The sequence below is a fragment of the Vigna umbellata genome, chromosome 5 (genome assembly GCF_029865625.1).
Source record: "Vigna umbellata cultivar VRB3 chromosome 5, Vumbellata_1.0, whole genome shotgun sequence".
In the NCBI taxonomy this organism is placed as follows: Eukaryota; Viridiplantae; Streptophyta; class Magnoliopsida; order Fabales; family Fabaceae; genus Vigna; species Vigna umbellata.
This window is the reverse complement of record NC_142169.1, coordinates 51762984-51774973: the sequence shown is the minus strand read 5'-3', so window position 1 is coordinate 51774973 and position 11990 is coordinate 51762984. Positions and strand designations below refer to the sequence as shown.

Genomic DNA, 11990 nt, shown 5'->3' with positions numbered 1-11990 from the left:
ATTCTTTTTGAATTAGCTAATTTAGGGGCAGTAGCATAAAGATTAGATAATTTTTTTATTATGATAAAAAATGGGAGAAATGTTTTATTGACATCTTATGTGATAATCTTGTGATAATTGATACCTATTTGAGGGGAGATATATAATTTTGCTGATATCTTGTTATATATCTCTATTCTGGATTAATTACTCTTTTCGTCTTAGTTGTCAAATTAAGAATAAAACCTTCAAGAACAAGACATATCACAAGTCTTCAACAAGTTTTTGATCATCATAAAAAAGAGGGAGATTGTTACCAATATGAAACATTGATGTGTTGAAGAGATTTTGATGATGATGCACTTGAAGCCTTGAAGAATTATTTACTTACATTGTCAAAGCATTTTTGTTGAAAATCTTTTATTAGGCTTTTGCTTTTACTTGTACATAATAAGAAGACTTGTAAATTTCTTTTTAGTATAGCTATGTTGTGGCAATAATCGATTATCTCAAGGCTTAATCGATTATCACATGCAAAATTAGAAAAGGGTTTTTCGCGACAATAATCGATTATCACCGCAAGTTTTGATATTGTCCAAGGTTCGGCAATAATCGATTATTACTAAGGATAATCAATTATCACATTTTCCAAAACCCATAACGGCCTAAAATAATCGATTATCACTTTTGATAATCGATTATTACTCGTAGTTGAGAGCTATCTTTTCAGTTTTTGACCTCGCACGAACCTTGGCTTATAAATAGAGTTCTCCACAACTCTTAGAAGGTAACTTTTCATTTGAGAGTAGAGCTGTGTGCCTAAGGGAAACTCTCTATGGGTGAGAAGGGAGCTTGTGAACTTGGTGCTTGTAGGAGGAAGTGCTCTTTTTTGGTGTGTCTAAGTGGTCGAGTATACCTACAAAGCACAGTCAAATTGTTCATCCTTTTGTGCATCAAAAGTATGTGTCTTCATCTCTTATCTGTTAAGAGTGATGATTTCTAATCTCAATCCTTTTTTTCTATATTGTAATCTCATACTGATTTCTAGTGAAAAGGTTAATCACTCTTTATAGTGATTAATGATTGGACGTAGAATCTGTTGATTCGAACCAGGATAAAATTTCTTGTGTGATTTTCTCTATCTCTACAACTCTTGCATATAAACCATTTGATAAAAGTTCTAAAAGAAAATCATAATTTTAATAGAACCAATTCACCCCTCCCCTCTTGGTTATTGTCTGTTTATCACGCTTTTTAAAATGTTCCGTTGTGCGATACTGATCTCAACAATTATAATTGTTTTTCTGTTTTTCGTATAAGCAGATAAAGCTTCCTGTGTTTGTGGAGCTATTTTAGGCTTTTTATAGTGGTTTAGTCTTTTGTCAGATAAGAGAAGCTACCTAATACTTTTAATTTAAATGATATTTATAATTTGTGCTAGATATGTGAAATGTTATGAAATTTTGTGGTTTGATGTGATAAATTTCTATTATGAATTGTTGGTTGAATGTTATTGGTCTTGGATGATTTATGATGATTAGGAATGATTGTTTAATTAATTGAATTATGCTAAAATGTTGTTGTGATATGGTATAAGTACTTGGATTATTTTGTTTATAATTTTTGGTTTAGTATAAGACAATTAGAAAGGAGTTGCTGGTCAAATTAAAGGTGTTTGCTGATCTGAATTGATGAGATTAAGGAAAATATTTAGTGGTTTAGGTGTTGGGTATATGCATGAGTAAAAGGTTATGATTTTGGGTGGAAAAGGAGTTTTGTTCAAGTGAAATTCTAAGGAAGTTGGTTTTTAAGTCAGTTAGGAGTTAAAAATTTTAGTTTGGGTCATTTAAGACTTACCTATTATCATATTGAAATAAAATGGATAAGCATACTAAATTGGTTATTGGGTTTTGATAAGTGTGAGATTGATCTAATGGATTGAGTAATTGACCATTTGAGCAAATTGATACCAAACCAAGGTTTACACATGTTTCCCAAATAATTTCAAGTATTAGGACACCAATTTGGTCATTTGGAAATGGTTCATTACACATAAATCAAGAATCAAAGATTTTGGCTTTTTGGTATGGTGTTGAGGGGCACGGAGTGACATTGAGCATCACGACATCAGAGAGCCATTGAACTCCAGGACATTAGGCGTTGCGATGACAATGAGCTCATTGTGTTCTTGGCCTTGAGGGGAAACTCTAGGCTGTTGAGCTTTGTGCTTTCTCTTTGGTAGGCGTTGGGTGGTAAGAAGTGGCGTGGAGTGCCACTTCTCTATTGCAGGTCAAGACTTTTATTTCTATTAATTTGTTTGGAAAGTGATTTCCTCATTGGGCATTGGTCTAGTAATAGTCCTCTATTTTGGGTTTTCCTATATGTTTTCTATACTTTCAAAAGTTGATATGGTTTAGAATGTTTTATACAAATTGATAATATATGATGTGGATATGTATATGTTAATGGTTGATGGATATAGTGGTGTGTATGATGCTTCTTCAAGTATGATATGCTTCTTGGTTGTTGGTATGATATATATATTGGCATAACTCCATGGACCTTGTGGTGAGACTCCATGTTGGTGTTTAGTAGTTATGTACTTATGTAGTTCCATGGATCTCATGAGTAGATTTTATGGTGGCGTTTAGTATTGTGATGTGTTAATGTAGAGATTGTCTTGAAAGTTATTATAATACTTTAATAATCATTCTATCTCAAGTATTGCTATTATAAGTAATATTTGAATATATGTAATAGTATCTTACATGTTTCTTTGAGTTAAATATTGTGTATTATTGAAGGTGTGACAAATCCTAAAATAGTTGAATGCTATGAAAATTGAGATGTCACACTTAATATCAATTATTTGTGATTATTCATTTTATTAATATAAATTGTTTTATTAATTTACTTTTGTGTTGTATAAATATTCTTTTAAAATTTAATTAATCTATTTTAATAGAATAAGACCTATGTATTTAATAATATTATTATTTGTTTTTTTTTTCGTATAAGATAAGGTAGGCTTGATGCACATGTTTTTATACTATTAATTAAAGCATATTTATTTTTCCTGAGTTCGAGAGTATTAATTGAAATTCAATTTTTTAACCGCCCGTTCAAATCAAATTCAAATTCAAAGCATCTGAACTTTTATTGACAGGGATAAGATTCATTAAAATCAAGGGAGTTGCTCCCTCCACCCCCACACATCTCTTCCTCCACCTCCCCTTTACTTTTTTGCCCCTTCCTTCATTTTTTCTTTACTATTTTGCCCCTCAATAAAAGTATAAGGACTAAGATCAAAAACTAAATCTAACCAGAGCTATCACATGGTCGCATTCTTCCTCCTTCAAGAATCCCTTGTACAGAAAAGCCCTGCATGATATAATTCACAAAAATTCAACAACAAAAGAAAATAAAATCGACCCATTTGTCTAACAAAGGAAAAGGTCAAACCTGGGATTCCATGAGAGCTGAGTGACCCGTGTGGGATCAAATTTCACTGAACAGACTCCTTTGTTCAACCCAAGCCCCGATCCATGGCTGAAAACAAACACCCACAAACCAAAACATAAAAAAATGTAAAATTTTAAACTCATTCACGGGCAGAGAGATACCCATATGGCAAAAGTGCATTCAGAAATAAAATTATCATCATCATTACGTGGCCTTGGCTTCTTGGTCCACACCAGGCAACCGAATGGAGGAAACAGAGATCTCAAAACAGAGGAAACAGAGAAAGAGCGACACGAAACGGCTAGAAACCATGGTGAAAGGCTTTTTCGGTGGGCAATCTGAGAAGAGTGTTGAAATTTATGCAATGTAATAAAAGAGTTGAAAGTGAAAATGTGGGCGTTTTTTAAATCTCGGTTTGTCGTTTTCAGAGCAATGAGGATTCTACGAAACGCCCACTGGTTTTGATTTGGCTTTCTACTTCCTCTGTCTGTTTCTAATGTGTGCTTAAACCCACCTTCTCGAACCTTCGTTTATAAAACAGTGTGACATCACAAAACGGATGTCGACATCCGTTTCGCCTTAAACGGATGTCGACATCCGTTTCGCCTTAAACGGATGTCGACATCCGTTTCGCCTTAAACGGATGTTGACATCCGTTGAAGGATGTCATCCGTCCAGAGGCAGCGTTGCTTTTTCGTTTCGTTTTTATTTTATTTGTTTATTTTATTTACAGTAATTTATATTTAAATTTATAATTTTAAATGTTATATATGAACGGCCTCCACCGCACCAATCACCAACGGTCCGCAAATGCTCTCCCGGAAAATGAAGAAGAAAGAAATGGAGAAATAGAAGTGAAAGGTTGATGAGGCTTGAAGAGAAAATGATAAACGGAAATGGAGAAATGGAGAAGAAGCTTTACAGAAGAGAGAAAATTGAACTAAAATGGAAGAGAGGAAGAGTGCAGAGAAGTAAATCAGAAGTTTTAAATAAATTAAAATAATAAAAATTAAAAAATTTTAACTTGAGGATATAATTGTCATTTTAGAAGGATATAATTGGCATTTTAGAAAATTGGGGAGGTGGAGGAAGAGATGTGTGGGGGTGGAGGGAGCAACTCCCTAAAATCAAACTTGTAACTGCTACCTAGCAGACTTATCCAATCCAAATAAGCATTGGGCTTATGGGTCCAAAGGCCCATCAGTCCGATAGGCCCAGTAACGTCACATGTTAAGGAAGGAATTTGAACGGTCCAAAGGGAATTGTATAAGAAACGTTATTGCAATCACAACGTCAAAGAGAGCGTAGACGCAGCTGTTGTCGGCGGTAACCAAAGGAAGAAGAAGAGTTTGTCAGGAGAGTTCAAGATGTCTGGTGTTGCCAACAACAACAATAACGAGGAAGACAAGAAGCCCAGCGAGCAAGGGGCACACATCAATCTTAAAGTCAAAGGGCAGGTTTGTATGGTATTTTTGTTTTCTCTATTTCTAGGGTTTTTGTTTTCTTTTGGATCGTGTGAATTGCATGTCCTAGATCTTCGATTTTGTACCCTGATGAGTTAGAGATCGTTTGGCTGTGTTTACTGTATCACGATATTGTGTCAAAGTATGTCCTAATCTTTCTCTTTTTTACTGAATTTGGGTTTCATTGTTGAGGATGACTTTGTTTTTGTTTGGGATTTCCTGTGTTGGTTAAAAAATAAAACATGACGATTTTCTTTTAAAAATTTGGATTTGGGTATACTTTATGTTTTTGTTTTTTTTATTGTTGATCATGTTTTTGTTGTGATGATTTATTTTCTTTAGTGTTTGCTATCGGTTACGTGTTTCTGATGAAATTCGCGCACTGGAAAATTGATTTTTGATTATCATGATAAACTGATGATGACGTTATCTCGTGGAGTAAATTATGTCAGGGTTTGACTTTGTTAATATTCCTGAAGGATTTCTGCTCTGTGAATTTCGATGATGTTTTCCTGTCATTGATTTATGTTTTTCGTTTACATTGATTTTAGTTTTGTTTTTCTTCTATTTTGGGGCCTTTGGTATTTGAATTTTCCGATAGTATGTTTCGCATCTGAATACATACTTTATCGAAGGAAATGGGTTTCGGTTTTAATCATGCAAAGAAATTTGGGGCAAACTATTTATCTGGGTTTACTGGTTGTATATCGTTTGTCCACAAATCGAATCGGTTTCTCAGTCTGGTGGTTTGATATTTATCACAGAGGATACGCAAATCCAACTGTTACAATGCTAAACTAAGGTTTCTCTTCTCTTATTTATGAGTTTGTACTTTGTTTCTTTTACAACATTTGATATGCTGTTGCATGGATGCTCAATCTGTTGTTGTGTATGGTGATTTTTAACTGGTTACAGTTTTGAAGATATACATCCATGGCCTAACAAAGAAAACGATGCCCAATTTAACAGTATACATTTCACTTTCTAATATTCATTTATTCTTGTTGAATTGGTTATGAAAACTAATTGTATCCAATAAACATACAGTGGATGGTGTCAGTGATTATTCTTGGAAAATTGAATCTTACAGAGTGAAGTGAATTTGTTTTTAGTTGTCTTTGTTGGTGTCTTCCTGTAACATGTTTAAACATATATCATCACGTAAACATCTTAAATTGAAGCTAATTTGTTAACTGGATGCTGTAGGATGGGAACGAAGTGTTCTTCAGGATCAAGAGGAGCACTCAATTGAAAAAACTTATGAATGCTTATTGTGACCGACAGTCGGTTGATTTCAACTCCATTGCTTTTCTCTTTGATGGTCGCCGCCTTCGTGCTGAGCAGACTCCTGATGAGGTTTGTGTTTTCTTCTTTTTTGGTCATGTTCTTATCTCTGCCGTTTTTGGTTTTTACTTGTACTTTTATTATTGCAGTTGGAAATGGAGGATGGTGATGAAATCGATGCCATGCTTCATCAGACTGGAGGCTTCTGAAGGGTTTCATCCTTAAGGAATTATAAGTAGAATTAGTTTAACATAGAGATCTAGGTGAGACATAAGATACATATTTTATTATCTCCTATACAGCTTTTGCTGCAGGATCTTCAAGTCATTGTGGTGCTTCTTTTGTCAATATCATTGTGGATGGATTGTTTATTTCTGCTTTGTTTATCTTGATTTGCATACCTTTCAGTGTTTCCTATATTCTTCCATTTCTGAAGTTGAGTGCTGTTGCGATGTTCTCACTTAAAAGTGAATCATGCATCCATAACATGTGAATGGAATTGCGAGTTATAGATTTAGTTTTATCATCACTGAAGTGTGGTTTGAAATGTTAATTTTTTGTTGGAAGAAAACTCTTTTGAACCTCTCTAATCAAAATGTAATCAATTTGTCGAAATTTTGCTAGCTTTTGCAGTTGGACGTGTTTCTGACCACGGAATCTGTTAATTTATGTGTATAGCTGTTTTATGTTTTGGTATTGTGGGATTCGCTTAAACAATTTGCTTTAACCAAAATCTACAAAATGAAATTGTTTTGGTTGGATGCGCAAAATATTTGGCCTATTTTGCGACTAACGTAAGCATAGCATCCTATACATTCTATTTTGGGACTTTGCACAGTTGATAAATGATATCATATAATCTCATGCATATTCCAATCTTATCAATCCTAGAAATGTGACTATGAAGATAGATTCATTTTTATGTATGTATAATATTTCTATTTCTATAAAAAAAATCAACAGAAATTGATTTTCAATGAAATTAAAAAATATTTTAGCAGTGATATTACGAGTATGTCAATAAAATCAACTAGCCACTCTAACCTGTACTAAGATGTTAGCAGAGTGGGTTAAAAATAGGTAAGATTTGAATAACAGAAATTTGTATTTATTTTTCTTGAGGATTAAGTAGACAACATTCAAATCACATCTCTTCATGATTAAAATTTACATTCATTTTGCTTATGTAAATATTTTAACATATTATCTCTTTCATGTTATTAGTGAATGATATTTGCATTCTTTATAATTTTAAAGTGACAGTCACCTCTCTTATAATATTTACAAATATTACTATATTGAGTTAAATAAAGATGATGAAAAGAGTTTTAAAATGTAAAACTTAATAAATTTTAAAAATATTAAAACATTTAATTTATAATTTAAATAGAGAGTAAAATACTAAAAGATCAAATTCATTTATTAAAATATTGAGGGAGATGATGTTTTATATAAAAAGTAAAATATAAAAGAGATAAACTCTAAGACGAAAACAACTATCAGACCAATATTGGACCCAATGTAAAATGTGTTGCCAAGTTTTAGTACTACACAAAGCATCTTAAATAAATTAAAACCTGATATTTAATATAGTCATGAATTTTTCTCACATTATTGACGAATGCTTTAGCTACAATTTTAGTGTAAAGCCCGATTTTAAAGTAATAAAATTTATGAACTAGTACCAAAATAGTAGAATATCCATGAGATAAAGGCTAATAGGTGATGAAATCTAGGGCAATATCATCTTATACCTGATGAGGAATAGGTAAAGGTTTTAATAAATGAGAAGGTAAAGCTTAATCCACTTTGGTTTATTGACTAATGGAAAAATTGATGTGGTATTTTATCAAATGTTTTGACAATTCCTGCATGACCCCATTTCCCTATCATGAAACTCAAATAACTTAAGATTTAACCAGTCATTCCAAAGAAGCATCAATGTACCCTTGCAAAATAGTAACCCATCTTTAGCTAAATAATTGGAATCTTGCAAAGTTTTGTTAATGCATTTCGAATATAAGTCAAATAAGATGTTATTAGTTATAGTTAATTATGCAACTTCCTGGAGTCATAATATAGTGAATTCAGCACAAGCTCACAAAAAGCTTCTCGGTAAAGAATAGGCTAGAATATTTTATTTTCCAGGTTTATATTTGATTGTAAAATCATATCCGTTGTTGTTATTTACAAGTTTACAGATTTTCTCCAACAATTCCTTCATACCTTTTTTTATTTGTTTTTATAATAAATTTATGCTCAAGCAAATAGTTTTTGAACTTAACGAAGACAGATAATAGGACGATTATGTTGACTAAGAACAACTCTAATACCACTACCAAAACATTGATTTTCAAGGTAAGTGTTTCAATCAAATTTGGCAGAGAAAGAACATACAAAAAAATCTTCTCAGTCACATCACATATGATCCTTGACATAGCCATGAACCCTTTAAAAATTTGGTATGTCTTCTACTATGATTGTGTTGGCTATGCAATCAAACATGTCCTAGAACCTAGGACACCTACTTGCCACAATGGCCATATTACTTTCTTCGATTTACAACAATTTTGTGTTAGCCTTATACAGAAAAGAGGTTACATTTTAAGAATATATCTATCCCATTTATTTTATTTCCTTTTCAGTTAATATTTAAAAGCAGTTAATATTCTGAAAGTGGTCCATTTTAAATAAAAACCGTTTTCAAACGTGTGGGTGTGCTATTATTCCCACAACAATCTCTTCTAACGATATAAAAAATACTCTGTGATGGTTTTTTGGAGCTCTACAGAGAATTTCATATCAGGTCACTGAGCCTACTCTTTACTTCATATACATCACCATCGTGTTTTAAGAGCAAGGGTTCAGAAACCAGAATTTAAGCAAGCATACAACAATGGTTGGAGGTTGGTCTTTCTGCTTCCGCTTTCTTTCTTATAAATCTGAATATGATTAAATGTGCTTGTTTGAGATATTTAGATTTATCGAATCTTTAGTATGAATTTTTTACACTTTGTCCTCGGGGCTACTAGTGTGTATCACATTACACATCAGGGATTTATCACCAAATATTATTTCAAATTCAATATCTTAGATGTGATGATTTATTTTAACGATGTTATCTCAACGGACATGAAGTTTAAACATTTAGCGTCCACAATGGACACCAAAGGTCTTTAGTGTAGGTGCCAATTAACCAAAGATATTTAGTGTAGGTGCCAATTATTCTTACCAGAATTCATCTTGAGTAGTCTCTTTGGTGGAATGAGATCTTTAATGTCTAAATCAATGGTCCAAAATGGTGTTAGTGTGAACTTGTTGATAGAAGAGGAAGGGAAGCCCACTTATAAGAACTCTTCAAATCTCAAGTAAGTAAGAAAAAGTGAATATTGTGATAATAGTAAATAGTGTTTAGTAAAAATTAAGATACATTATGGTGGAATTGAATATTATTGAATATTTATAGATCTCTTGAGCCTACGAATGATATATTAAAATATTTTGTTGATATCTTGTTAAATAATATACATATCTTTTAAATAACATCATCTCTCAATGTTTTAGAGATAAATATAAAAATGAGTCTATTATTATTTGTGAGTCTAAAAATTAGGCTGATTATGTACACACTAACAAAGGCATTGGCTTGTCACGACCATGGCCATGGCCAAAACTAAGAGGAATGGGTGACTTCATCATGTCAAATTTGGGCCCACTGGAATTAGGCTTACCAAAAGCTTTTGGGATGACGCAACTAGTGAGAAATTAGCAAAACAATTTAGGTTAGAGATAATGAATTAGTTAAATGAAATATTTGGGGAGATGACTAGTAGAGTTTTGTCATCGCAATTAAATGATGAGTATTTGGACTCATTAACGTCAATTATGCTATTGAAATTGAGCCATAATATTTTATGGTTGGAGTGCTGATGGATGATGTCATGCACATAATTATGGCCCCAATTGAGAGGGTGAAATCGTTGCTACAAACATAAAAGAGAAATTTCGCCATTGTAGCATGTGGATGTTGCACATTCAAGAATGCGTTTGATTGCATAGCTCGTACAATCATATGCAATGTGGTTGGAGAAAAGTTTTACTTAAATGTTCTTATCAAAATTTGTTGGGTAGTGTCCGAGATGGAATGAAAGATCTTCAATGGTTGAATCTTAGATATAGAGTGGTGTTAGTCTGAGTTTGTTGATAAAGTTGAGGGAAAGTCTATTTGCAAAAACTCTCACGACATTCAAGTAAGAGTGAGTAATGTGATAGAAATAAATAGTGTTGAGTGATATGTTCTTGGTCAAATTAAATATTTATAGACTTTTAGATGTATAAAGAATATAATAATATATTTGATTGAAATCATGTTAATTAATAATTGAAATATATATATACCTCTTAAATAATATGATCTCCTACCTCTTAATGAGTGTGTTGTTGGGACCTATATAATATTAATAAATTATAAATTAAATGTACACCAAATTCATATATGGAATTCGTAGAAATTGAAGTTTTAGCAACTAAATATTCACCTACGAAATTATATCATTTATGTGTGTATCTTTGGATAATTTTAGTGCATACAATTTTGTCTTACTCAACCTTTCCATTTATAATTTATGTAATTTAAATAATAGTTAATATAAGATGATATTTTTCTGAATATTATATTATTTTATACGATCCGAATAATTATATCATATACTTTAACTGAAATGAAATATTAAGATTTATTCATAAAACATATTTACAATTTCTTGTAATAATTTAGAATCACATAAATCAATGTATGTGACTATAAATATGATACTTTTGAAATTGTGGGAAAACATTAGAAAGGGAGTTGAATAATTTTTTTGTAACTCTTTTTGCGGCTATAAATCTGATCATGGCATGAGTTATAATTGTAAGTTGGTTATGCTTCTTTTATAAACGCTATTATGTTGAGTTCGTTTACAGAACCAACTTAAATTCATTCTCCAAGAGTTTGGCCGGAAGTAACTCTTTTACGGATGATAACGCTTGTTGAAGACTTATGTGTTAGGAGATCGTTTTCTTTAAAAACTAATAGTTTACGATATAAGCTATAACACACAAACAATTTTTATACTGGTTTACTCTTTAGAGCTACGTCCAATTCTCCTTAAAGGATTTCATTGAATATTCAATGAAGTACATTGAGTATTCTAACCACTCCTGATATCCTTAGTCACACTGAGTAACCATTGTTACCCTAACTAGTTGAGTTTCACCTACTCCTTGTTGTACAGTATTTTTCACTACTCCTAGTATCCCTAGACGCTCTTGGTGTCTCCCTGACACACCGTCTACTTTAGTTTGACACACTTCTAGTTGTCATTGTCCAATAGTAACCACTTGTTATTGTGACCTTGACTAAGTTTAACCCACTCCTAGTTGCACAGTATTCTTCACCACTCCTAATATCCCTAGACAATCCTGGTATCCCCTGATACGCTGCCTAGTTGAGTTTAATCCAATGCTGGTTGTCAATGTCAACTCAGTAACCACCTGTTACTATGACCTTGATTAAGTTCATCTACTCTTGGTTATGCAGTATTATTTACCACTCCTAGTATCCCTAGACAATCATGGTATCCCTTGATACATTGCCTAGGTTAGTTTAACCCACTCCTAGTTGTCCTTATCCACCCACTAATCACTTGTTATTGTGACCTCGATTGAGTTTCACCCACTCCTGGTTATGTAGTATTCTTCATCACTCCTGGTATCCCTAGTCAGCGAATAACTCATGTTATCCTAGACTAGTTGAGTTTC

General features: G+C 32.5%; 2 protein-coding genes across 3 annotated transcripts; one reads left to right on the top strand and one right to left on the bottom strand.

Annotated features, from left to right (window-relative positions):
* Positions 1–3264: 3264 nt before the first annotated feature.
* LOC124837606 (putative prolyl 4-hydroxylase 7) lies at positions 3265–3962 on the bottom strand. The gene is made up of 3 exons (XM_047313021.2): positions 3650–3962; positions 3442–3528; positions 3265–3360 (listed from the first exon to the last, which is right to left on the bottom strand). The coding sequence occupies exons 1-3, from the start codon at positions 3751–3753 to the stop codon at positions 3285–3287; spliced, it is 267 nt and encodes an 88-aa protein (XP_047168977.1). The 5' UTR covers positions 3754–3962; the 3' UTR covers positions 3265–3284.
* Positions 3963–4707: 745 nt separating this feature from the next.
* LOC124837605 (small ubiquitin-related modifier 2-like) lies at positions 4708–6559 on the top strand. Of its 2 annotated transcripts, none has more exons than XM_088092009.1 (3): positions 4708–4907; positions 6111–6260; positions 6338–6559. In XM_088092009.1, the coding sequence occupies exons 1-3, from the start codon at positions 4809–4811 to the stop codon at positions 6395–6397; spliced, it is 309 nt and encodes a 102-aa protein (XP_087948135.1). In that variant the 5' UTR covers positions 4708–4808; the 3' UTR covers positions 6398–6559. The 2 variants fall into 2 exon arrangements, with proteins under 2 accessions (XP_087948135.1, XP_047168976.1); XM_047313020.2 differs by having other exon boundaries at positions 4715–4898.
* Positions 6560–11990: the final 5431 nt, after the last annotated feature.

Bases quoted from the DNA above. Each gene is read 5' to 3' on its own strand.
- LOC124837606 (XM_047313021.2), bottom strand. From the start codon at position 3,753: ATGGTTTCTAGCCGTTTCGTGTCGCTCTTTCTCTGTTTCCTCTGTTTT. The intron at 3,529-3,649 runs GTAATGATGATG...GTTTGTTTTCAG, and splicing joins GACCAAGAAGCCAAGGCCAC to CCATGGATCGGGGCTTGGGT. The intron at 3,361-3,441 runs GTTTGACCTTTT...TATATCATGCAG, and splicing joins CAGCTCTCATGGAATCCCAG to GGCTTTTCTGTACAAGGGAT.
- LOC124837605 (XM_088092009.1), top strand. From the start codon at position 4,809: ATGTCTGGTGTTGCCAACAACAACAATAACGAGGAAGACAAGAAGCCC. The intron at 4,908-6,110 runs GTATTTTTGTTT...TGGATGCTGTAG, and splicing joins TCAAAGGGCAGGTTTGTATG to GATGGGAACGAAGTGTTCTT. The intron at 6,261-6,337 runs GTTTGTGTTTTC...TTATTATTGCAG, and splicing joins CTGAGCAGACTCCTGATGAG to TTGGAAATGGAGGATGGTGA.